We start from the raw sequence: 26,742 nt of genomic DNA, 5'->3' as shown, positions 1-26,742 counted from the left end.
TCTGCGCTGACAGCTCAGAGCCTGGAGCCTGTTTCAGATTCTGTGTCTCCCTCTTTCTCTCTGCCCCTCCCCTGCTCACGCTCTGTCTCTCTGTCTCTGAGAAATGAATAGACCTTAAAAAAAAAACGAAAAAAAAAAAAGTTTCAATCACACAGTTCTTCATTGGCTCCCCATTGCTGTTTGGATGAAGTAAGATATAATGAGCACCATATACACTCTTACATCTTCAGCTTCTTCAAACCCTGTGCTCTGAAGTACCTGATGTGTTATATTTGATGGCTCCCTGGGTAGACGCCTTCAGGTCGTCTCTGAGTTACTGGATTATACTGGTGTTGTGGCTTCCTGTGATTCCTTCCTGTTTCCTGATTCTGGTACTGAGATCACTTCACAGATCTATTATTTGTTATCACCTACTATGTGTATGAACAGCATACAATATCACTAGTCTATGAAACAATCCTGTATGCCTTTATGACCAGAAAAATGGACACAGAGTAAATTACTTTATCAGGGACACAAATGTGGGGATACTATGCCTTGTGAAGAATAAAAGGGGAACGAGAGGGGAACAAGGTGTCTGTGGTAGGCGTAGGGGGGAGTAACACATGTTTCCAACCCTATGTGGCAGGTAGTGCCCTGATATACTGAGTGGAGTGGTCTGGTCCACGTAGCAGGTGTCCACTTGGAGGCATAGCTGCCTCTCCCTGCCTTGGTGAGTGAAAACCCATGTTTCCGAGGCCACGCATAAGCTCCATCCCTGCCACGGTGGCCACTTTGTTCGTGAGCCCATTGGGCAATGGCAGGAAGGAAAGGCTGTGGAAAGAGGCTGGCTAGTATCCACAGAATGGGGCATTTTATCCAATTGATTCTTTAATCCTCCTCTGCTGAGGTCATCCTTTGCTGGACATCCACATAGCACGCAAATATTTTTATGTGTTTTGCCATGTAGAAAGATATAGTCACTCATCTCTTCCAATTTCTTTTGTCACCCAATTTTCCAATCACGTTCCTTCCAAACATCTGGCCATCCACTCGGATGATTTGCCATAGCCCATGAATTGGTACGTATTAGCATATCTGGCTTGTCTCTCCTTCCAAGAGAGACAAGTTCTTCCCACTGGCAGGGTTTTCCTTCACCACCGTCTTCAGGGATGTCCCAGAAGGGGGCTAGAGTGTGGCGACTCTGCACTTCTGGGTGGTGCCTGCATCCCGGGCAGAACCACGTGTAAACTAGGCCCGAGGCTCCTCTTTCTCTGCCAGTTGGTCTTAGGAAGCTCTCCATGAGGCCACAGCTACAGGCTGGGACAGAAGGTGGTAGAGCAAGAAGAAGAACCATGGGCATTTAGGTCACTTCTTTATGTCACTTGTTTTTGGCTTTAGGTCCTGCTTGGCCTTGATCGTGTATATGTCACCTCCATGTGAGGGTGGAGTGTTGCTGTACACATCCAGCTTTAGGGCTTGGTGGGTCAGATGACACCCAGCTCGTGATGGACAGCTCAGATCACATGGTAACTTGGTGGCCCATGAATAAGCATTCGGTCTCTCTTTTTTTTTTTTAATTTTTTTTTAACGTTTATTTATTTTTGAGACAGAGAGAGACAGAGCATGAACGGGGAGGGTCAGAGAGAGAGGGAGACACAGAATCCGAAACAGGCTCCAGGCTCCGAGCTGTCAGCACAGAGCCCGACGCGGGGCTCGAACCCACAGACCGCGAGATCGTGACCTGGCTGAAGTCGGACGCTCAACCGACTGAGCCACCCAGGCGCCCCACATTCGGTCTCTTTTAAGGCTCAGTAGCAGGCCAAGAGCTGTTCTTCAAAAGGGAAAGTAGTTATTATATATTTTTTAATTTTTAAATATTTATTCTTGAAAGAGAGTGAGAGCGTGTGTAAGCAGGGAAGGGTCAGAGAGAGAGGAACACACAGAATCTGAAGCAGGCTCCAGGCTCCGAGCTGTCAGTGCAGAGCCCAATGTGGGGCTCAAACTCACGAACTACAAGGGTATGACCTGAGCCGAAGTTGGATGCTTAACCGACTGAGCCACCCAGGCACCCCAGTTTTTTTTTTTTTTTTTTTTCAATTTTAGTTATATGTACTTTTATATTCTCAAGTTTTTATTTGGGTCTTTTTTTGTATTTTCTATTTGTTGGTTGAAACCTTATTTTTTTATTTCCAGCTTATTTGTGATCAGGTACTGAAACATTTTTATGACTCCTAAGGCATATATCACAGCATTCTAAAATCACTGTTGTCTTGCCGTTGGCATCTGTGTTAGTTTGCTAAGGCTGCCGTAACAAAGAACCACAGACTGGTGGCTTAAACAGGGGAAGTTTATCTTCTCAGAGTTCTGAAGGTCAGAAGTCCAAGATCAAGGGGTTGGCAGCGTTACTTTCTTTTAAGGTTCCCTCTCCTTGGCATGTAGATGGCTGTCTTCTGTCTGTCTTCCCGTGGTCTTTCCTCCATGCATATACGTATACACACACATGTCCTAATCTCTTGTTATAAGTAAGCATGCCAGTCAAATTGGATTAGGGCCCACCCTAATGACCTCATTTTATCTTAATTGCCTCCTTATAAAGGCCTTATAATCAAATAGAGTCACATTCTGAGGTATTGAAATTTAATATTCAATCGGGAGTGGGAGTGGGGCACGATTTAGCCCATAACGGCATTTATTTATTACGTTTTTGTCACTCAGTTTGATATCTTCCTGGTTCTTATTATGGGGAGTACTTTCTGGTTAAAACCTGGACCTTCTTGGGTATTACATTATGAGGCTCTGGATCTTATTTACTCTGCTTTCGCTGACTGCTGCTCTGTTAGGGAAGGAAGGTGCCTTTTCATTGTCCAGTGGATGGAAGTTCAGGGTCGCCAGTTGGCCTCCATGGATATCCCTGTGGTAGTGGGATTCCTTGTTACTTCTAGGCAGAGTTGGGAGTTGAGGTTTTCCACTGCACCTCTGCTGACGTGTTCCTCACTGGGAGGAGTGTACATGCTTCATTATCGCCCCCCACATGGCCTGCACTGACACCAAGTAGAGGGGGTGGCTTTGTTACTGCTTCATGGTGGTGAAACTACTGACTGTCCACCAGACACCAGGGCCTGATGCCACCCCAGTGGGGCACACGAGGGACAGCTCTTTACTGCTGGTTTGGGGTGGGGGGTAGAGACTTCCCAGGTGGTCTCTACTGTCAACTTGGGTGGGTTTCATTATTTTCACTCTTGGGGCCTGATGGGCCTGATGGAGGTGTTGGGCCTCATTTGAGCCTCACAAGGGTGGATGGAGGTCTAGCTCCTCGCTTGGCTCTCACTGGCATGGGTGGGGACGGGGCCACAGATTTTCTGTGGTGTTTGGCTGGAGTAGAGTGGTTCTTTCCCAGAAGTTTTCTGTTGTGGCAGACTTCCCCATTGCCTCATTAGCGTGAGTTTTTATTGCCTGCGTTCACTGACACGTCCTGGTTGTTGGATGTTCAGCTTCACATCTGGAACTACTGAGCAAAAAGAAAACCCAGAAAGTGACTGCTATGTTATTCGTCGTTCGTTTGCTCAGACCCCTGTGGATCTCTGCTGGGAAGAGGTTCAGGGCTTCTGCGGAGTCAGGTCTCCCAGCTATCTTGCGTCAGCGGACTTCCTGGCCCTGTCCAGAATCAATGGTTTGGAGCTCCTGGAAATCTGGCTTCAGTGGGCCAGGGAATAAGTTTGGGAGTAGGGTGGATGTTGCCATTGCTATGAGTCCCTCCAGAATCTCCATGGAGGACCCAGTCTATGCCTCAAGTCCCAACCCAGGGTGCCTGGATGCTGAGACCCAGTGGCCTGTGCAAGAGCACTTTCTCCTGCCTTCTTCTCCCTCAGGCATGAGGCCCTCACGGTGTGTTGGATACGACATGGCCTTGCCCACCAGGACATGTCAGGACAGCTTTTCTCCTCACTGTGCCCTTGATGTGGAAATTTGAATGTCGGTTACCATTAGATCCCATATGTGGGAGTAGGAGCTAGTATGTTTTCTCTCTTTTTTTAAAATTTTTAAAATGTTTTTGTTTATTTTTGAGACAGAGAGAGACAGAGCATGAACGGGGGAGGGGCAGAGAGAGAGGGAGACACAGAATCCGAAGCAGGCTCCGGGCTCCGAGCCGTCAGCACTGAGCCCGACGTGGGGCTCGAACTCACAGACTGTGAGATCATGACCTGAGCCAAAGTCGGATGCTTAACCTACTGAGCCACCCAGGCACCTCTAGTTTTTCTTTTTCTTTTTTAACAAAAAGAAAGGGATGCCTGGGTGGCTCAGTTGGTTAGGTGTCCAACTCTTGATCTTGGCTCAGGTCGTGCTCTCAGGGTTCGTGGGTTCGGCCCCGTGTTGGGCTCTGTGCTGAAGGCACAGAATTCTCTCTCTCTTGCTCTCTGCCCCTTCCCCACTCATTCTCTCTCTCTCTGTCTCTCTCTATCTCTGTCTGTCTCTCTCTCTCAAAATAAATAAACTTAAAAAAAAAAAACAAACAAAAAGAAGAAATAGCTAATAATCACAACTCTCTAGTATATGATAAAATTCCTTTGTTTTTATTGTGGCAAAATATATATAACATAAAATTTACCATTTTAATAGTTTTTAAGTGTACAATTCAGTGGCATTATGCACATATGCACAATGTTGTGCAACCATAAGTATTTTCCATTTCCGGAACTTTGTCGTCATCCCAAATAGAAACTCTGTACCCGTTAGACAATTACGTCCCATTTTTCCCTCTTCTCAGGCCCTGCGAATCTCTATTCTACTTATGTCTCTATAAATTGGCCTATTCTAAGTACCTCATATAAATGGAATAATTCAATATTCATACTTTTGTGTCTGGCTTCTTTCACTTAATATGATGTTTTCAAGGTTCATCCATGTTATTGTATATGTGTTATCTAAAAATATATATTTTTAAATGTGTACTTATTTATTTTGAGAGAGAGAAAGAGTGCAAGAGCAGGGGAGGGGCAAAAAGAGAGGGAGAGTGAGGATCCCAAGCAGGCTCCCCACTGTCAGCAAGGAGCCCACCGCAGGGCTCGAACTCACAAGCCCTAAGGTAAGCGTCAAGTCAGATGCTTCTTAAACAACTGAGCCACCCAGGTGCCCCTAAAAATATTTTTTACGATCCGTGAAAATGGTTCTGAGCTGACGATTGTATGCTTGGAGTTGGTCTTTAGCGATATTATAATACATATAATACTGTATTATAATACGTATAATACAATAAGACCTTGGTTTGTGAGCATAATCTGTTGCGGAATCATGCTTGTAATCCAAAACACTTGTATATCAAAGTGAATTTCCCCAAATGAAATAATGGAAACTCAGATTTGTTCTACATCCTAGAAATATTCATATAAAAATGATTAAAAACCTGTAATATACAAAATAATAAAGAAAATACAAAATACAAAAGAAAAATAGGGGTGCCTGGGTGGCTCAGTCAGTTAAGCAGCCTACTTTGGCTCAGGTCATGATCTCATGGTTCTTGAGTTCGAGCCCCATGTGGGGCTCTGTAGTGACAGCTCAGAGCCTGGAACCTGCTTTGGATTCTGTGTCTCCCTCTCTCTCTGCCCCTCCCCCACTCATGCCTTCTCTCTCTCTCTCTCTCTCTCTCTCTCTCTCTCTCTCTCTCAAAAATGAATGAAAAACATTAAAAAAAAAAAAGGGGGGCGCCTGGGTGACTCAGTCGGTTAAGCGTCTCACTTCAGCTCAGGTCATGATCTCACAGTGCGTGAGTTCAAGCCCCGTGTCGGGCTCTGTGCCGACGGCTCAGAGCCTGGAGCCTGCTTCGGGTTCTGTGTCTCGCTCTCTCTCTGCTCCTCCCCTGCTCATGCTCTGTCTCTCTCTGTCTCAAAGATACATAAAAACATTTAAAAAAAGAAAAAAGAAAAAAGAAAAGTGAACAAATTAACCTGCACTTACCTTTGGAAACCTTCGTGGCTGGTGTGAGAGGAGGGTTATTGTGTAGGACGACTTTCACTATTAGTGAGAGGGCCATTGTATACACTGGCATGGGTGTTGACTACAGTAACGATAAACTCTTGTCATATACTCTACTTAGTGTGACTGGCAATAAGGCAGCAGAGGAAAGGGTCTGTATCTGCAGGCAGCCTGACCTAGAAGGAAGCAACGCATTCCTAAGCTTACTCTTGTCTGCAAAAGCCAGGGACTGTCCACAGGTGCTAAAGTGACAAAAAGACAGTAGTGCCAATTGTGGGCACCTTCCAACATTGTGAAAAATCACTGATTTCTGCCAAACACCGCGGCCTGGGAGCGAGCATCCGAGCATGGGAGACGATCACCCACCATCCTGCGGTGAGAGAGAGAGAGAGCGCGAGAGAGCGTGAGCGAGAAGAACCGTTGGCTCAGTCGTGATCATGTGACGTTCAGCGTCACGTACTACTCGTATTGCAAGACATGGCTCCTTTAGTAGAAATGTTTGCTCGTCTTGTGGAACACTCGCAGAACAAGTTACTCACAGTCCAAGGTTTTGCTCTACTTTCTTTCCAAAATGAATAAATGTTGATGAAAAATGATGATTAAGCTCTTGGCCCTAGTTGTTGTAGAACTGAAATAAATTTGTTATTGAAAGCCAGACTTGAATTTCAAACGCAGATATCTCTGGAATACTTAGCACATGTTAATAAATAGAACTTTACTTTCAGTAACTTAAATTATCTGGCAAATTTTTTTTTTAAAAGGACAGAGATACATGATGATATAATTTTTAATTGTCATTTTTCTATGTTTCTGAGTTTCGGAAAATTATAAATCATTACCTTTGAAATCATGCAGAACACAGTTTTAGAGTGTAGAAGAAACTTTAGTTTTTCCCCCATGTGGTAAGAATACATGTGGCTTCCGCAGGAACTTTGCCCATTTAAAGACTTTTGCACATGCGTTGTTTCAGTTATACAACAAACCTACTGCTTGACTCTCACTAATTCTCGTTTGAATGTTAGAATTACACAATGAGTGAAATGCGATACTATAGTGCGAGTATACACTGTTGTTAGTAGAGAAACACATTTAAAAAGTGGGGAAATGGCTTCTCATGGTGGTACTTTTTAAAAATAAAAAACTCCAGGTTTGTTGGGTTTTCATGTTGCTGAAGACACTGGGAAGAATGCAGAGACAAGGAGGATGAAGAGATAGAAAGATAGAAAAAAAAAGAGGGTTCTCTTTTTCTTTTCCTTTCTACTCTTTTATTTTAAACATAATATCAGTTTAGTCTTTCTTGGTTGCAATAGAGCAAAATAAAGAAACAATGAAACTGCTCAGAGGGGCTTATAAATTGTAGAGGTACTTCTGGCATCAGGCCTGGTTTGACCCAGCGGCTCAAAGGGTTACAGAGGGTTTTGTTTCTTTGCATCTCTCAACTGGGCCATCTCTTAGGTCTCGTCCATCCAGAAGCCCTACCTGGTGGACCTTGGAAGCTCCATGTTTCCCTGTTGACTTAGCAAGATTTCTGTTCGGACTCATAACACCACCTTATGTGGGGAAAACGGTGGGTCTGTTCTGTTGACCCGTGAGTAAAATAGAGGAAGCATTTTTGATACATGAGAAGCTTAGCAACGTCCCCTCTTGTTTCACTAGTTCAGGTCCTTCCCTGAACCAGTCACAGTGGCTGGAAGAATGGAATGAGTCCCCGACTTTATGACCCTGGAGCTGGGTATAACCAGCATAACTAAGACACAGGAAGTGAGTCCATCAGCTATCCCCGAGGCTTTTCAGAGCTGCTGTGAGAAGGAAGCAGGTGGGTACCGGGTGGCAAAACCATCTTCAAATTCTTGTACCATTTTCTGTAAGCATCCAAACACATTAGTTATTAGGCAAATATCTTAACTTTTTCAGAGAAACTGTCTCAGGTCAGGTTTTGGAGAAGTTTTATGATGATGTATCTCTTGACTTATTACTGAGGAAAAATATGGCTTTATAAAATTAAATTAGTTTTCAGCTTTAATGGAGCAATTATTTTTATTTTGAACTTCTATGTCTTACTCAAATAGAGTAATCTTTTAAAAATGTTTAAAATAGCTTATTGGTTTGAAACGTTATGATTAATGCATATGATAATAAAAATAATCTCATAATGCGTTCAGCAGTCCCAAAAGTTTAAAGTTAATGCTATTCTTAAAAAATTTTTTTAAGTTTATTTATTTTTTGAGAGAGAGGGAGAGAGGGAGAGAGGGAGAGAGGGAGAGAGGGAGAGAGAGAGAGAGAGAGAGAGAGAGAGAGAGAGAGAACGTGAGCAGGAGAGGGGCAGAGAGAAAGAATCTCAAGCAGGTTCTCCACTGTCAGCAAGGACCCCAATGCAGGGCTTAAACTCATGAGCCATAAGATCATGACCTGAACCGAAATCAAGAGTTGGATGCTTAACCGACTGAGCCACCCAGGTGCCCCCGGTTAATGCTGTTTTTGGATAGCAATTCCCATCTTGGACTAACCCCTCATCCTTCCTTAAAGGGCTGTTAATTGATACTAAGTTGTCTTACTTTTTTAAGTAAATCGAATTTTATTTGCCTTTGTAGAGGCCCATACAGTTGTCATGTTTGCTTAAAAATATACGTTTTATCTCTGTGTCTGCATCATAAAATACTTGAAAGAGCTAAAATGTGCATGTAATTTTATGTTATAAACATCCTAATGCTTTTTATGTCCTTTCAACGTTTTAACTTGAAAAGTTGTAAGCAATAGAAAAGTTGGAATACCTGACATATCCTCCGTCTAAAAACTAATTAAAAATTTCACTTACTTTGTATATTTTTATGCGTAATACATTTTTACTAAACCATATGAAAATAATGTAAACACACTGTACAAGTCATACTTTCATACTGAACAGCTATTTACTTCAGTTACTATTACCTGATAAATATTGCCAACAAATAGAAAATCGTTACATAAACAGATACTAATACAACTATATCAGTAACCATTTATGTGAATGGTGTAAATACAGCAGTTAAATGAAAGACACTATTTGAATGGATTTAAAAAAAAAACAACCAATTATATGTGTCTGCAACCCACCCCCACCCCTTTACATTTAAAACACATTGAGATGAAAAGTAAGGCCATGGAGAGAGTTGTACCATGCTAACACAAAAGAAAATTATAGAAGCTATATTAATTTCAGGTAAAGCAGACTTTAGGACAAGAAAAACTATAAGGGATAAAGGGCATCATTGCCTAATGATAAAGGAGGTTGATTCTCTAAGAAGACGTACAAGTCCTTAATGTATATGCACCTAACAATAGAACATCATATTTTGAGGCAAAAACTGATAGAACTGAAAGGAGAAATAGACTAATCCATTCTTATAAGTTGGAGATGTTAACACCTCTCTATATGTAAGTGACAGATCCATCAGGCAGAAAATCAGTAAGGACACAGTTGGGCTGAATATCACCATCAGTCAACTGCATCTAATAGACGTTTGTAGAATACTCCATCCAACAGCAGAATAAACATTCTTCTCAAGTTCACATGGAGCATTTACCAAGATAGACTATGTTTTAGGCCATAAAACACATCTCAGCAAGTTTAACATGATAGAAGTCATTCAGAATATGTTCTCAGACAATAACGACTTTAAACTAGGAATCAATAACAGAGAGATAGTTGGACTATTCCACGGTATGTGAAGGTTAGACAACAAATTTCTACATAAGACATAGTTCAAATGTCCACCGACTGATGAATGGATAAAGATGTGGTGCATATGTGTATATGTATATATACACACAATAGGATATTACTCAGCCATCAAAAAGAACGAAATCTTGCCATTTGCAGTGACATGGATGGAGCTAGAGAGTAGTGTGCTAAGTGAAATAAGTCACTCAGAGAAAGACAAATACCATATTATATTACTCATATGTGGAATTTAAAAAACAAAACAGATGAGTAAATAAAAAAAGAGAGGCAAAGCAAGAAACAAGACCCTTAACTATGGAGAACAATGTGATGGTTACCAGAGGGGAGGTGGGTGTAGGCTGAGTTAAATAGGTGATGGGCATTAAAGAGTGCACTTGTGATGAGCACCAGGTGTTGTATGTGAGTGTAAATTGTACCCTTGAAGCTAATGTAACACTGTATGTTAGCTAGCTGGAATTTAAATAAAACCTTTTAAAAACATTTAAAAAATGAAAAAATAAGACATAGTTCAGAGAAGTTTCAAGACAACTTAAAAATATTTTGAACTGAATGAAAACGGAAACACAAATTATCAAAATTTGAAGAATTCCGTGAGAACGGTACTTAATGGAAATTTATAGCATCGAATGCATACTTTAGAAAAGAAGATCTAAAGTCAATAATCTAAGCTTCCACCTTAAGAAACTAAAGAAAGAAGAGTAATATAAACTTAAAGCAAGCAGAAGAAAAGGAGTAATAAAAATAGAGCAGAAATCAGTGATCCTAATGGCAAAACCAGATGACATTTTAAGAAGGGAAACTACCAACTAATATCTCTCATAAACATAAATGCAAAAGTCTTGAACCAAATGTTAGCTCCTCAGATCCAACAATGTACACCCAAACCACATGAGAATTGTCTCAGGTGTATAAGACTGGTTCAACACTTGAAAATCAATAAGTATAATCCATCACATCAACAGGATAGAGAGGAAACATCCTATAATCACATAAATAGATGCAGAAAAAGCACTTGACCAAGTTTGACACCCATAATAAAAATTCAACACCCTTAATAAATCTCTGAACAAACCAGGAATAGAGGAACTTCCTCAGCTTGATAAAGAACTGAAGAAAAATCCCTACAGCTCACAGATAATAATGAAAAACGAGATGATCCCCCCCCTAAGATTGGTGATAAGGCAAGCATGTTGCCTGTTACTACTCCTACTTAACCACCACCCTGGAAGTTCCAGCTAATGCAATTAAGACCAGAAAAGGAAATAAAAGGTATACAGATTTGGAAGGAAGAAATAGAATTGTATTTGTTCTCAGATGACATGACTATTTGTGTTGAAAACCCCAAAGAATCAACAGAAAAACTCCTGGAACTAATAAGCAATTATAGCAGGGTTGCAAGATGCTAGGTTAATACACAAGTCAATTGCTTTCCTATATACCAGCCAGTGGGAGACTATTCAAGCTAACTCCTTTGTTCTTTGGAATGATCCCATTAAACTTTGAGTCCTTTTTTTTTATTGCTTCCAGTGAAGGATTGTATGTTATATACTTATGCTGCCGCAGACCTGGAAGCAGCCATTTCTTCAAATAGCTTGATTAGTTCTGGTGGAAAATAGCATTTGAAAATAAGATCTGAATGCCAAGTGTCTTTATTAGGACATTAACTGTAGGATTTTTGAGGGAGCAGAAGAAAGTTTTTTTTTTTTTTTTAAATTGTGATTTTATATTTATATGAATATAATCTAACAAATTGGTGCAGCCACTATGGAAAACAGTATGGAGGTACCTCAAAAAATTAAAAATAGAACTACCATTCTCAGTTTTGGGTGTATATCCGAAGGAATTGGGCTCAGGATCTTGAAGGCTGATTTTTCTTAATTTCTCACTTCAACACTTGTATATCATTTTTCTTAGAGTGATAATCTTTGTACATACTAATATTCTTCAAAATCTTGGTGCCAATTGATTTTATCTTATAATTAATATTCTTTGTAATTTAAATAGCCATATAGCTAAAAAATTAAACCCACTATGTTTAAGGTTTCTTTTCATTTCCATTTTTTTCCAATAGAAAATATTCTACATACAGTGTAAAGTTGGAGCAGTTTGGTAACACCTACCTAAAAAAAAATTTCTCTGTGTTTTTCTGTTATCAGTTTTGTAGACCGTAAGGTCAGTTGTTTTTCTATTTTTTACTTCATGTTAACTTTGCATTTTATTTTGTATTTAATCACATATTTAAACGTGTTAATTATTAACGTGGTTAGAAATTTTAATTACATAACAAAATATATTCAAGAAGACTTGTTTACAACCTTTTTTTCTTCACTTACTGCCTACCCACCCCCTTGTACATAATAGCCCTAGTAGTTGGTTTCTGGTTTACTATACCTGTGTTTTTTAATGCAAAAGTATATATATATATACACACACACGCATATATATATATTTATTATATAAAATATATAAATTGAAAAAATATATATTCTTTATGCCAAAATAAATATATATGTTTACCATATGTTTGTTATATATAACATATTGTAATATATATATTACATATTCTTACTCTTAATTTTTTTAAATGTTTATTTTTGAGAGAGAGGGAGGAAGAGAGAGAGCATAATTGGGGGAGAGGCAGAGAGAGAGGGAGACAGAGAATCCCAAGCAGGCTCCATGCTGTCAGCACAGAGCCCCAGGTGAGCCTCAAACTCATGAACCATGAGCTCACGACCTGAGCCGAAGCCAAGAGTTGGACGCTTAACCACTGAGCCACCCAGGCACTGCATGTTATAACATATATATTACATCTTCTTATTCTTAATTGCTTTTTGTGTAAAGATAAACAATCAAATTATACAATATGTGGAAGGTTTTGGTTTTTTTGTTTTCACTTAATAAATACTAGACATCACTGTATAGACTTTCATAGAGGGCTTTCTCATCTTTTAAGGCTTCATTGTTCTCCATGATGTGACTCTACCATATTTTATTCAGTCAGATCCTGCTGATAAACGTTTGAATAGTCTTCAGTGATTTTCTTTTTTAAAAGATTATCAAATCTTGTGTATATGCCATTTTTTTTTGTAGAGGAATATCTTTATTTCTAGAAGTCGGATTACTGTGTCAGAAGGTAAACATCTATTCAATTTTTGCACGTATTGCTAAATTCCATTCCCTAAAGGCTGTGCTATGATGCATCACCACTAGCAATGCACAAGAGGGCCTGTTTCCATACAATCTCAGCAGCAGGTCAGGTTGACAGAATGGAGGACTTTTTTCCTCAGGGTGAAAGGTTAGAAAGGATATCTCAGTATCGTTTTAATTTGCGTTTGATCTTAGGAGTGCAGCTTAATATCTTTTCACGTGTTTGAATCGGTTTTATGTGTGTTAAATGTATGCTGTCCGTAATGGCTTTTGCCCATTTTAGGATTGAAAATTTGTTTTTCTTCTCAAATGTTAATCTTTCTGTGGTAATAGCTCTCAAAATTTTCTCTTTCTTTTTTGACTTGGATATGCAATTTTTTGCCAGGTGACATTTTATTATTTAAAAAATATTATTTTTGAATTGTTTCTGGATTATGAGTCACAGTTGGAAAATCTTCCACCATCCCATTAATAAAAGAATTCATTGTTGAGCACTGGGTGGCTCGGGCAGTTGAACGATGCACTCTTTTTTTTAAATTTTTTTTTTTTCAACGTTTATTTATTTTTTTTGGGACAGAGAGAGACAGAGCATGAACGGGGGAGGGGCAGAGAGAGAGGGAGACACAGAATCGGAAATAGGCTCCAGGCTCTGAGCCATCAGCCCAGAGCCCGACGCGGGGCCCGAACTCACGGACCTGACCGCGAGATTGTGACCTGGCTGAAGTCGGACGCTTAACCGACTGCGCCACCCAGGCGCCCCTTTTTTTTTTTTTTTTTTTAATTTTTTTTTTTTTTGAACGATGCACTCTTGATTTGGGCTCAGATCATGAATTTATGGTCCTGGGATCGAGCCCTGCATGGGGCTCTGCACTGAGCATATGGAGCCCGCTTAAGATTCTCTCCCTCCCTCTGCTCCTCTCCTCCACTCATGAGCTCTCTCTCTCTCTCAAAAAAATAAAGTAAAATAATTTTAAAAAGAAATAATTCATTTTTTTCTCAACACCTATTATTTGAAAATGAATCTGTATTATATTCTAAATTTATATATATAGTTCTACAGCTAAACCTTTTATTTTGTTTTCCCCATTGGACTATTCGTGTGCCAACACCACACTGGTTTAATTATAGAGGTTTTATTGAGTTTCCTAAATATATGTTATAGCCTGTCTCCTCGTCGAACTTCTTAATTAGGGTGTATCTAGCTTATTTGTTTACTTTTCCATAGAAACATTAGAATCAGCTTATTCACCTATATAAAATTGTGTTGAGGGTGCCTGGGTGGCTCAGTCGGCTGAGCATTCGACTCTTGATTTTGGCTCAGGTCATCCGACTGAGCCACCCAGGCGCCCCAAGGCCATTGATATCATAGGTTCATTTTATAGTTTGTAATCTTACTAAATTCTCCTAATGTTTTGGTAATAATTTTGGGATTGATTATTTTACAATTTCCAGTCATACAATCATGGTATCTGGAAATGAAGATAGCAATCAGTATGGGTTTCTTCAGTATTTTAGATGATAATCACAAATATTGCTCCATAGAACTATTAAATGGTGAGTTCAGTTGCATGTAATTTTGCATTGATATTCAAATATGAGTTTATTGTTTTCTTGTGCAATTTTCCTCAAGTTTAGATACTAACGTTTGGTTCGAGTGACAGGTGATTAAATATGAGGGTAGAGAGAACTTTGGATGGCTTATTTCTTAGTTCAAGACCATGCCCTCCTGCTGAGAGAGTGAAGTACAATTTGTTTAGTTAATACAGCCTCTTTTTGGTGCGTCTTCAGATTCTGTGATGTTATCTTATTTTGGTAAGACTTTTTGGCTTCTTCCTTCTTTCCATGGAATACCACTCCTCCACAAGATGCCTCGCTACTTTCAGGTGCCCCCCCCACCCCCCCATTCACTTTCCTGGCCCCTTTCTGTCAATTCCCAGGAACTAGGGCTCTGCTTCCCCAGGACGGACAGGTTCTCATCAGGTTGGTACTCTCTCAGCATTCCTGTTCCACGCCCTCCTCCCATCTCTCTCGTCTGTAAAATCCTACCTGACACTTTTATGAAAGCAGCCTCTGGAGCTCACTTTGCTGATGTTAGTATTTTCTCTACTTAAATGTAAATTGAAGTGACTAATTTTCTGTTTCTCCTAGTGATTTGTGTTTTCCTCTTAGCTGATTTTCAGGATGTATGGACAGTTTCAATTTCAGGCTACCATTATCCCACAGGAAGCTGGAAGTTCTCTTGCTGGTGTTAACCTAAGTAGCAGTGTTTCTTGAATGTATACTTTATTGTTTTAATCAACATGTGTGGATCTAACAACAGAAGTTCTGTTTCTTTTTTTTTTTTTCCTACTATTATTTGGTCACCTTTTCAGTATCATTTTCTATAAAAGATGAATCTAAAAGGAATCTGTGGATATGATATAAAATTTTATGGGCAGTTTTCAGTTTTGAGGCTCCTCAATGAATATTTGATAATTTAGTTTAATTTTTATGAGGCAGTTCATCATTTTTAATGTGATAATAGCAGAAACCTATTTAAGACTTTACATGCATCTGTACAGAGATTGGATCAATTTTTTTTTAATGCCTCAAGATGTGATCCCTGAAAAGTAATGTGGTTCCTTGACATTCTGATAGTCGGAGGGTCCTTTACAGGGAGGTATATCTGAATCCTTTGGAATAAGTTTACAACATACTTTTATCTGGTCTATAGCCCTGGAATAGAAGTTTTCAACTTTACCGTATATTCTTATCATCTGTGGAGTTTTGAAGAATCCCAGTGCCAATTCCATCTGCCAGACCCATTATTAAATCAGAATTTGCAGAGGCATGCTCCCAGATACCAGCACAAGGCCTGAGACAGAGCTCAAAATGATGTCTTAGAAATGTTATCGATTCATATACCCATACACTGATTCACATACAACCACAGTTGAGAACCAGTGGTGGGTTTTGAGACCACAGCTCAATGCTGCTTATCAGCTAGTTGAAGAAACATGGTTCTAGAAGGTTCTTTTTCTTGCCATCCTCACATGTAGCTATATTTTTGAGATTTGGGGTCAAAGCAAGATTTTCCGTAGTATCAAATAACGCCAAGGAAATCTCTCCAGTTAGACATAAATCTCCACCAGTCACTACTGCTCTGAAAAACTTATAGGAGTTCTAATCTGTGGGAAAGGAAAGTAATTTGGAACTTCCAAAGTTTCAGTAAGCAAGTTTTGGAAAAGCAATTTCTTTTTCATTTTCAACTAGAATTGTGATTTCTATGGTTTGTGTGGAGATAGATTGCCTCAGAATCAACTGGGAAACTTGTTAAAAATGCAGTTTCCTAGACGTCACTCCAAGAGAATTGGACTGAATAAGTTTTGGGGCAAGCTCAGGAGCCAGTGTGTTTTACAAAACACCAGAGGATTCTGATGCAGGCACAATCACAGTGACCTCTAACCTAGGCAGGGGCACATTCTACAGGAACTTGACGGAACGTTTCAGGAATTCTGATTGCCTCGGATCCTCAGAGGCGCAAGCAGGAATGATCCGGGTTTCGCTTTCATGACATCCACAAAAATCAAAGAGATTTAAAAATGAAATAACTTTGCCATCCCGTAGTTGAAGAGAAAAGGACGTAGTGCTTACGTGTTACATAAATTTGTTCTCATCAAGCCTTTTGGCCAGATTAGTTACATCCTCCTATCTGGAAATCCATTCACAGTATCCTTTCCTGTAGGTTTTCAGCAGCAGCCGTGACAGAACCAAAATACCTCTTGTGGATCTGTTAATATGTGTTTATCCCCCTTCAGAAGAATCCTGTGATATTTGCCAGCTTGACGAATGTAACTCTTAGTTCAATATATTCTGTATGATAGAATAGATGGGAAAAATTTGTTCTAGACAAACATTTCTTTTCCTCAGAGAAGTTGCTACCCAATACATGTGACCTCATTCGTCAGAATTTTTTTTACCATCACGCTAAGTTTTAGAATTTAAGGCAGTGATTCTTAATATTTTGGATCAAGGAGCTCTGAGAATCTGAGAGCCTTGGAACTGTCTTACCCAGATATCTGAACATATTTAAATGAAATCAAAGTTTCCGTTTATTTTTAGAGAATCTGTGAACATCCCAAAGCTCTTTAGAGCCACATTGCAGTTTAAAAAGTCCTGATATAAGACATGTAGTATTTACATGAATTTAGAATTTAATAGGATTTGTTATGGTTTTCAGGTATCTGTACAAGAATGAAATTCATGCCCTCGACAAGCAAACCTTTAAAGGACTCAGATCCTTGGAACAGCTGTAAGTAATAAAAACTTCTTTCTTGAATCATTGATGGTTGCCGTTCGAGTGGAAGCTCTTTTAATGCCATTATGTGATAGTTGAGCAATTATTTTAAGCTTTGTCATGCAGCTCGAATGATTGAATATTCTGTCATCATTTGGATAAAAATCAGAATGTATGATGGAGTTGGCATGAGGGCAGGAAGACAGAGCCCAGCTGGAATCCCAGCTCCTGCATTTATTAGTGGTGTGCTATTGGGCAAGTTGCCTTCCCTGAATTTCTGTTTCCAAATCTCGGGAATAAAGATATTCCTGCCGCGAAGATTAAGATATTCCATGCAAAGACTCTAGCTGATCATATGACACAAAATAGGCATTTCACAGAAGGTAATTGATAGCTGTGATTATTTATTAATTTATCAAGCTCATAGACATTTAACTGATATGGGAATTCCCAGAGCATGACATCTAACCCCTCATGTGACAAATTAATAACCAAATCCGATGTCAATTAAGTGAGTTGCCTCAGGTTAAAAGATCTACAACCCAGATCTCCTGATTGTTATCCTCGTGCACTTTTCACATGTGATGCCCTACTGCTGGTTTCAAAGAGTTTGAAATCTCATAAACTGTAGGTTCACCTTTCAGAATTTCAGTGTGAAATAAGAGTTTTCGGTATGAAAAAGTCATGATATATAGTTACACTGCTACCGACTGGCCATTTGATATTTTATTCAGATATTTCTCTCAATTATTAGTGCCTGTGACTCAAAATCTAGTTAGATATTTGAGGAGGTTTTGCCTCATTCCTGACAAGCTACGTGATATTTTTTGCAGCTTAGAGATATAGAATGCTCTTTGATTTTTAATTAATACGACTCTTAAATACCAGAAGCTTTTGACTCTGAGCTTTATTTCTGTCTTCAATGTGGCTTCTTATTTTCAAAAGGCTGTTTGCAATCATTTCTATAATAAATATACTTCCTAAATGTCTGGAAAAAATCTAGATTTCTTTTTTCCTGGAGGGCCAAAGTGTTAGGTTATAGTATTAAAATATGATCAATCAAACACACTTTTAAAAATTATCGTTTCCATCTACTTCTCCCCTTGCTAATTTTCTTTTACACGACTAATGATCTATCCTGTGGCAAAGTGTGTTTCTTCATCTTTTCCTTTATTATCTTAAATTGTGTAACGTTTTAGGAAATTTTTACTACATTGTGCAACCATCACAAAAACAAATAAGTATAAATTCTTTAATAGCAACAACAAATAAAATCTTTATGACTGTGTTGTGTTGTTCATCAAATATATTTACAAATGATTTATAAAAATTAACATGAAAAGTTCTAATTCTAAAGTGCACATGATTCTCATCAGTAAATGCTTTACATTCTGATAACAATCATTGGTCTTACTAACATTGAGTAATACTATTGTTTAAAGCCATGGAAACAGGCATTTCTGCTTGCTAATTTTAAAGCATGATTCCATGCTCTTGTGAATCATTATTCAAAGAGGATTTTTGGAATACAAAGATGTAATCTCTAATCCTTGGAAATTTTCATGATTTTAATCATAGCTCTGAAAGTCAGTTCATTTCCATGTATCTCTCCCAAACTAAAGAGCTTGAGGTACCTGAAATATTTGTTCTTTAAGACCTATAATAAATAGGATTCTTATTGCACATAACTGTTTTAAGATTAAGTTCCTTTTTGAGGAAGGCAGGGACACGTGAGAGGTTTTTGTGCAGCCTTGCAAATATGGTAGGACATTGTAATACCAATTCTGCTACTGACGTGACCGTCTACATTCAGTATGAAAATACACTTTTTGATTTTCCTTTAGTCTTTAAGACACAGTCTGTGGTTTAAAAAAGTGGAAATGAGCAGTGAGGAAGGGATATTGAAGAAGGATTTGTGGGCTTAATTCTTTTTTTCTTTTTAAGATTATTTATTTTGAGAGAGAGAGAGACAGAGAGAGCAAGTGAGGGAGGGGCAGAGAGAGAGGGAGAGAGAATCCCAAGCAGGCTCCGTGCTGTCAGCGTGGAGCTCGACCCAGGGCTCAAACCTACAAACGGTGAGATCACGACCTGAGCTGAAACCAAGAGTTGGATGCTTAGCTGACTGAGCCAACCAGGTGCCCCAGCCTAATTCTTTTTTTTTGTTGTTGTTGTTTTGTTGTTGTTGTTTTTTAATCTTTTGGTCAGTTGGAAATTTGATAAACTGCATTCTTTTTTTAAAACCACCTCATTGAGGTATGATGGACATACCTCAATGGCTGTGCATACTTAATGTAAACAACTTGAGTTTAGAGATAAGTATTCACCTGTGAAACCATTGTCAAAATCTATGCTATAAATATATGCATCACTTCCAAAAGTTTCCTTTCATCCATCCCCCTAGTTATTATTATTATTATTATTCATTATTTGTGATAAGAACACTTAACATCTATCCTCTTAGCAAATTTTTAAGCATACAATACAGCGTTAAGTTGTGAAACTATAACACTACAAGAAGAAATCATACACAACATCTTCTTGACATTGGCCTTCAATGATTTCTTGGATATAAAGGAAAAGCACATGGGGCGCCTGGGTGGCTCAGTCAGTTAAGCGTCCGACTTCGGCTCAGGTCATGATCTCAAGGTTCGCGAGTTTGAGCCCCGTGTCGGGCTCTGTGCTGACAGCTCAGAGCCTGGAGCCTGTTTCGGATTCTGTGTCTCCCTCTCTCTCTCTGCCCCTCCCCCATTCATGCTCTGTCTCTCTCTGTCTCAAAAGTAAATAAACGTTAAAAAAAATTTTTTAAAGGAAAAGCACAGGCAACAAAAGCAGAAATAGACAACTAGAGCTATGTCAAACTAAAAAGCTTCTGCACAACAAAGGAAGCCATCAACAAAATAAAAGGCGATTTATGAAATGGAAAAAAAAAACATTTGCAAACATTCATCTAATAAATCCAAAATGTAGGGAGAACTCCTAGAATTTAATAGCAAAAGCCCAAATAACTAGATTAAAAAATAGGCAAAGGACTTGAATAGATATTTTTCCAAAACAGACACACAAATGGCCAACAAGTATATGAAAATGTGCTCGACATCACTAATCATCAGAGAAATGCAAATTAAAACCACAATGTGAAGTCACCTCACACCTGTTAGGATGGCTATTATCCAAAAGAAAAAAAAAATACCGCAGGCAAGGATGGTGTAGAGGAAAGGTAATTTCTTGTGCGCCATTGGTGGGAGTGTAAGTTGGTGCAGCCGCTATGGAAAACAGTATGGGGGTTCCTCAAAGAATTAAAAATAAGACTACCATGTGATCCACCAATCCCACTTCTGGGTATTTATTCAAAGAAGTTGAGATCAGGATCTCAAAGTGATACCCGCACTCCCATGCTCACTGCAGGGTTATTTACAATGGCCAAGAGATGGAAACAATCTAAATGTCCGTTGACAGATGAATGGGATAAGGAAAAAATATATATGTGTGCATATATATATGTATACACGCACACATACATACAATGGAATATTATCCAAGCTTAAAAAAGAAAGAAATTCTGCCGTTTGTGATAAAATGGTTGAGTTTGGAGGGCATTATGCTAAGTGAAATAAGCCTGACACAGAAGGACAAATACTACATAATGCCATTTCTAAGAGAAATCTAAATAGTCAAACTCAAAGAAACACAGAGTAGAATAGTGGCTCCCAGGGGATGGGGGAGGGAGAAATGAGGAGATGTTACTCAAAGGGTACAAACTTTTAGTTATGCAAGATCCTAGATGCCTAGAGATCTACTGTACAAAATAGTGACAAACCACATTCTGCTTTAAGGGTGAATCCTGTCTTTGTGTTGCATTAGATTATCCTCTGTGTGTGGGCTACATGAAGAGAAATTTTGTGATTAAGCACAACGGAGTTATAAATTAAAACACAAGTCTTATTTTAAACATTAATAAGACATTGTTATTTTTATAAAGTAATTTGTATCCTTATATTGATTGTGTCAGGGGAGTAATTATCTTTATAAGAATGATAATGATTGAATTTTTATGTAGGAAGATAGAATGATTACAAATTAAGAAAGTGTATATTAAAATGAATACATTTGTGAGGATACAATCAGTTTTACCAAGTGGAAAGACCATATGTCTTGGGTATAATTTTCCATTTTATATATAGCCGAACGCCACTGGTTAAGGGGGATAGTATCTTCAAAGCACGTTCTTATTCTACAAATGACACAGAGGACTGTGATGCTTCTACCTTTAAAAACAAGAGTAATTGCCATGTGCTTAGAAAGCACAGTTTAATGGACCTTGAGAAATTTAACAGAAGACCATGGGGGAGGGGAAGGGAAAAAAAAATTTACAGGGAGGGAGGGAGGCAAACCATAAGAGACACTTAAAAACTGAGAATAAACTGAGGGTTGATGGGGGGGTGGGAGGGAGGGGGGGTGGGTGATGGGCATTGAGGAGGGCACCTGTTGGGATGAGCACTGGGTATTGTATGGAAGCCAATTTGTCAATAAGTTATTAAAAATAATATTTCTTATTAATCAGCCATCTTGCTTTCAATTAGCTGTTCATCTAAAACTTCCATCTTTATTGTACTGATACATGGACCTATTTTCACTGGTTACTTTTTTTGCCATTGAATGTCTCATCCGAGCCTCCTTAGTAGGCACGAAATATGTCTCATGAAAATGGTATCTTCTAGTCATTTTCCTCTTAAGACCATTGAACTAGAAATGACAGTATTTTAGTTAGTCATTATTGTTTAACTTACATTTCCTTTCCAGTGTCTAACTTCACATTCCTTACTTTTCCTGTTCTTTAGATGTTTACTTAATCCTGAATGGTCTATTTTATCTAGAGTATTTCTGTTAGATAACAGCAGGCTTTCATGCCTGTGTTACATTTCACTCCATGCCTTAAATATCAACATCTTATTCCATTGTCTACCGAAATCATGGAAAGAGGCAGAACAGTGTTTCTGAAAACACAAGATCTTAGAAATCAGACTGAACTAAGTTTGATCTGGTTGAACATGTGCCGCGCTTATTAACCTTTCATTGTTTTTTAAATGAGGAGAATAATAAGTATGTGCCACGCTGGCTCTGAGATCTAAGGATAATATATATGAAACACTTGGCAAGAGAAGATCCTGAAAGAACAATATCTGTGAATTTCTATAGCGATATTTATTATTATTTTACTAATTATTTTCCGTACAACTTTTGACAAGAAACAGCTTATTTATTTTTTTACTTTTAAGAAACGGATAATTTAAATGGTGTGTTTTAAAATGCGAATTTAAATTTAACCAGTGATACAAAATATTAATTAACTTAATTTCTTTGACCTGTCGTGATCTGTTTTTTTAATTTTTTTTTTTGATGTTTATTTAGTTTTGAAGGAGAGAGAGACAGAGCATGAGGGGGGAGGAGCAGAGAGAGAGAGGGAGACACAGAATGTGAAGCAGGTTCCAGGCTCTGAGCTGTCAGCACAGAGCCCGTCACGGGGCTCAAACTCACAAACGGTGAGATCATGACCTGAGCTGAAGTCGGAAGCTTAACTGACTGAGCCCCCCAGGCGCCCCTGTCTAGTTTATTTTAAAGGACTTTCCAACTTGATTACTTACTGTAAACCATAAATGACTATAAATGCTAAAAAGATAATCTTTTTTTTTTTTAATTTTTTTTTTCAACGTTTATTTATTTTTTGGGACAGAGAGAGACAGAGCATGAACGGGGGAGGGGCAGAGAGAGAGGGAGACACAGAATCGGAAACAGGCTCCAGGCTCTGAGCCATCAGCCCAGAGCCTGACGCGGGGCTCGAACTCACGGACCGCGAGATCGTGACCTGGCTGAAGTCGGACGCTTAACCGACTGCGCCACCCAGGCGCCCCTAAAAAGATAATCTTTTTAAACATGTAAATATCTCAGATTGTACAGTTAATATTTCAAAGCTTTTAAAAGAAATCTTATTGTTTTCAAGAAGTTTCAAGCCTAATTAAAATTTGTTAAGCATCTAAAATTACAAGAAATGGGATATTGGCATAATGCTTTTGGATTTATCGATGCTTTGAAAATACACACATTCTGCCTGGAACAAAAGAATATATGTGTAAAATTTCTTTTGCTCATTCATTGCCTGAAAGTCCTGCATTAGAGCTACTTTGGGTTTATGTCCATTGTCAATGCCATTCATCCAAAGACCACCAGCAATATTCCCATAGTTAAACAAGTTGAGTTTGTCACTCCTTGCAGTGTGACTGAGAACACATGCTATGTAGAGTCATAAATCGGGAGTATCAGTAAGAGGCTGTGAGAAAAAAAAACACAACATATTTTAAACTTAGACTTTGGCTGGGTGATTTTGAGAGGATAGGAAGGCAGGGATTTGCTCTAAATTGAAAAATGCCAGAAAGCGTGCACCAGTCTGTGATTGTGTATCGTAATAAATCTTATCTATAGAGAGTAGAGAATAGAATGATGATAAAGCTGTAATTGGTAAGGATATAGCATTCACTCAATCTGGTCAAAAGAAGAGAATGTTTGGCATTTCATGGGTGGAAAAGTAATCTTGTTTTTATTTGTGCTTAGACAAAATTTAGAAGTAGCCGTGTCTTGTACCATTTTATCAAGGTCTCAGGGTAACCCTGTCTTAGCTTGAATTCTGTGAGATTACGTTTAGTAGAGTCCCATGGTCCATCCATGAGTGCCAGGTCGGTTTCTGAATGTCGAAGATAATCTTTTTTTTTTTTTTTTCCTTTCTCAAGATAAATTAGAGCCCAGAATTCAGAATAAAAGATAGACCATTATGGTGGTAAAGATTCTTCATTAAAGACTTTATTTAGGGGGCGCCTGGGTGGCGCAGTCGGTTAAGCATCCGACTTCAGCCAGGTCATGATCTCGCGGTCCGTGAGTTCGAGCCCCGCGTCGGGCTCTGGGCTGATGGCTCAGAGCCTGGAGCCTGTTTCCGATTCTGTGTCTCCCTCTCTCTCTGCCCCTCCCCCATTCATGCTCTGTCTCTCTCTGTCCCAAAAATAAAAATAAAAAACGTTGAAAAAAAATTAAAAAAAAAAGACTTTATTTAGTATAACCCTTCCATCATGATGACTAGTAACTTATTCTCAGTGTTAAAAGCATCTTTGATGTATAACATCTAAAAAGGTTTCACTGATTTATAAACAGAGACAAATTTCTTCTTGTAACTACGATGTTGTAGGAGAGAGATTTACATTGTGCTCTTAAAAACTAGAAAACCAGACAAAATATATAAAGCAGCCATTTTCAGACATTGGACAACAGGCAACAAAGAGCTGTGATCCGTGACACAGGGACACAAGATGTGATCTCTGTGATGTCATAGCTCACTGCCCAGAGGGAGCTTCCAGACAGAAGCACAGGGAAGGTTACACAGCCAGAGACTAGCTACGTTGAGGAGACAGAGATTGGAGTTTGGGGATCGTGGCATGGAGAAAATTGGTGGTATGGGGCACCAGAGAGCAGAGAGCTGCACAGAGAGAGCCTTGGAGACCTGAAGAAGCTTCTCCTAGTCTTTGTCTGGATACTGATCAGCACAGGTAGTTAGAGGAAACTACCTGCGCTCAGAAGAGGACGACTGGAAAGCTCTAAGTCAAAAAAGCGCCAGAAACTCCTACACAGGCCTGAGAATAGTTTGTGCTACCTCCAGCCAGTACGGAAGGACCTCATGCGACATAGCACTGGAAAGAGTCCTCAGCAAAGTGTCATCTTGATAGAGGGGCTACATGAGTCCTTTTATGAAGACTCCTTGACCTGGTCTGGCACAGGTTAAAGAAAACCAGAGAGAATCAAACCGCTCTCAGTGCCAGAATGCAGTCCACTATTTATCAAAGAAGTGCAACAAAATCTAGCACCCAGTAACCCAACATTAACAATTCTCATCATTGAATCAAAAATTGCCAAGCGAGCACATCATGCCAGAGTTACAAAATCAAGAAACCAAAATATGGGACGAGAGCAGAAATGAACAAATTCAACGCTCTTCTGTCAATAATTGATAGAAAAGTAGACAGAAAAATCACCAAGTGTATAGAAGACAAGTATAACAGTATCAACCAATTTGACCTAACTGGTATTAATAGGGCAATCCGCCTTAAGCCTGAAAACTATACAACATTTTCAAGTGCACAAGGGACATTGACCAAGATAGTTCATATTCTATGCTACAAAATAATTCTCAATAATTTTCTTTTTTTGACAGCAAAATGGATTTATTCACGAATAGGAGAGAATTGCAATTTGGGGCAAACAGGCTATGGTAAGCCAGAGGCAAGTCCAACAAACAAAGGAGAAAATGTTATTTCATGGGGAAAGAGGGAGTTGGGAGCTGTTGTTTTGGACCAAAGTCTATCGGAGAAAAGCAAGAGTTCAGGCCGATGATGGTTTCTCATTGGCTGAGTTGCTGGCGTCGTTGATTTCTTACAGGAGATGCGATGTGCATCTTTTCCTGTTGTTGCCTGTGATTGATGATTCTTACCTGTTGATGACTCTTCTGTTGGGGTCTGTTATCCACACTTCTTTCTGTAATGGACACAAAGTGGTATGGTGTGAAAGCTCCCCCTTCTGGCCTCTCCAATCCATTTTGGTGAGGTTTCCCTTGACTAATTTTCACATTTCCTTCTTTTGATTAAGATCTTCCTTTGAAAACTTCACTGATGGAGAGTTAGGTTTTCTTAATTCAGTGGTCTTTTGGGCTTTGGCATCAAGACTTTTTCTGGATGTCCTGCCCCACACCGGAGAGAAATTGTATAGATTGCAGACCTACTGAGGTCACATGCGAATAACAAGGAGTAGGAGGGAGAAGTCTCAGGTACTTCCATCTATAGTCCATATTTATGGAAATCATAAGCATTGCAGATCATCTCCATGTTGGGTACCTCATTTTTATGAAGGTTTGACAGGCAGCAAGTACAGAATCAAAAGTAACATGACATTTCCCGATTGTAGATGGCTCTAAATCCACACCCTCGGTCTGAAAGTAGCCAACTGAGAATATTTATTGATACGTATTCCGACTGAGGGGAGAAAAGTCTCCCTCCAGAGGCAAACCTGGAGTCATATATTCCCCTCGGAAGTCCCTACCTAAAGCAGCCATGACAGTAGAATAGAGTGCACTGCAAGAATACGCTGAAAGAACGGAGTGCATTTGGGAAGATACAGTGTGGGTAGAAACAGGAAGCAGTAGCTGATAAACTCTTTGCGAGACAGCAAAACTTCAAAGACATTTTAAAACAGTGTTCTCAAAAGAAGGGTTTGGAACTAGCTGTGTCACCAGTAATACAACCTGTGAAGTTGTAAATTCACGAACCATGAATTTGGATAAGAATGCAGAGACAGTTGGATACAGATGTGGTAAAAGATACAGAATGGACTATTACTCAGCGAATACAAAGAATCTTGTCATTTGCAGCAACATGGATGGACCTAGAGGGTAATATGCTAAGTGATACAAGTCAGAGCAAGACCAGTGCTGTATGATTTTGCTGTAGAGTTTGGAATCTAAGCAAACAACAGAAACAGACTCATAGATAAGGGAAACAGACTGTCGGTCAGAGGGGAGGGGGAGGGGCAGATGAAACAGGTGAAAGAGATTAGG

At 39.2% G+C, this 26,742-nt stretch overlaps 1 protein-coding gene across 4 annotated transcripts in view; it reads left to right on the top strand.

Moving 5' to 3' along the window:
• Positions 1-26,742, top strand: part of PXDNL (peroxidasin like) — a 420,511-nt gene that overhangs the window by 216,185 nt on the left and 177,584 nt on the right. For all 4 annotated transcript variants that reach the window (XM_043601047.1, XM_043601046.1, XM_043601048.1 and 1 more), the window contains one exon: positions 17,040-17,111. In XM_043601047.1, the coding sequence (XP_043456982.1) occupies positions 17,040-17,111 (72 nt within the window). The remainder of the gene's footprint in view (positions 1-17,039; positions 17,112-26,742) is intronic.

This window comes from Prionailurus bengalensis, chromosome F2 (assembly GCF_016509475.1).
Source record: "Prionailurus bengalensis isolate Pbe53 chromosome F2, Fcat_Pben_1.1_paternal_pri, whole genome shotgun sequence".
NCBI classification, from domain to species: domain Eukaryota; kingdom Metazoa; phylum Chordata; class Mammalia; order Carnivora; family Felidae; genus Prionailurus; species Prionailurus bengalensis.
Note: the sequence above shows the minus strand (reverse complement) of the source record. Positions and strands in the feature narration are given on the sequence as shown.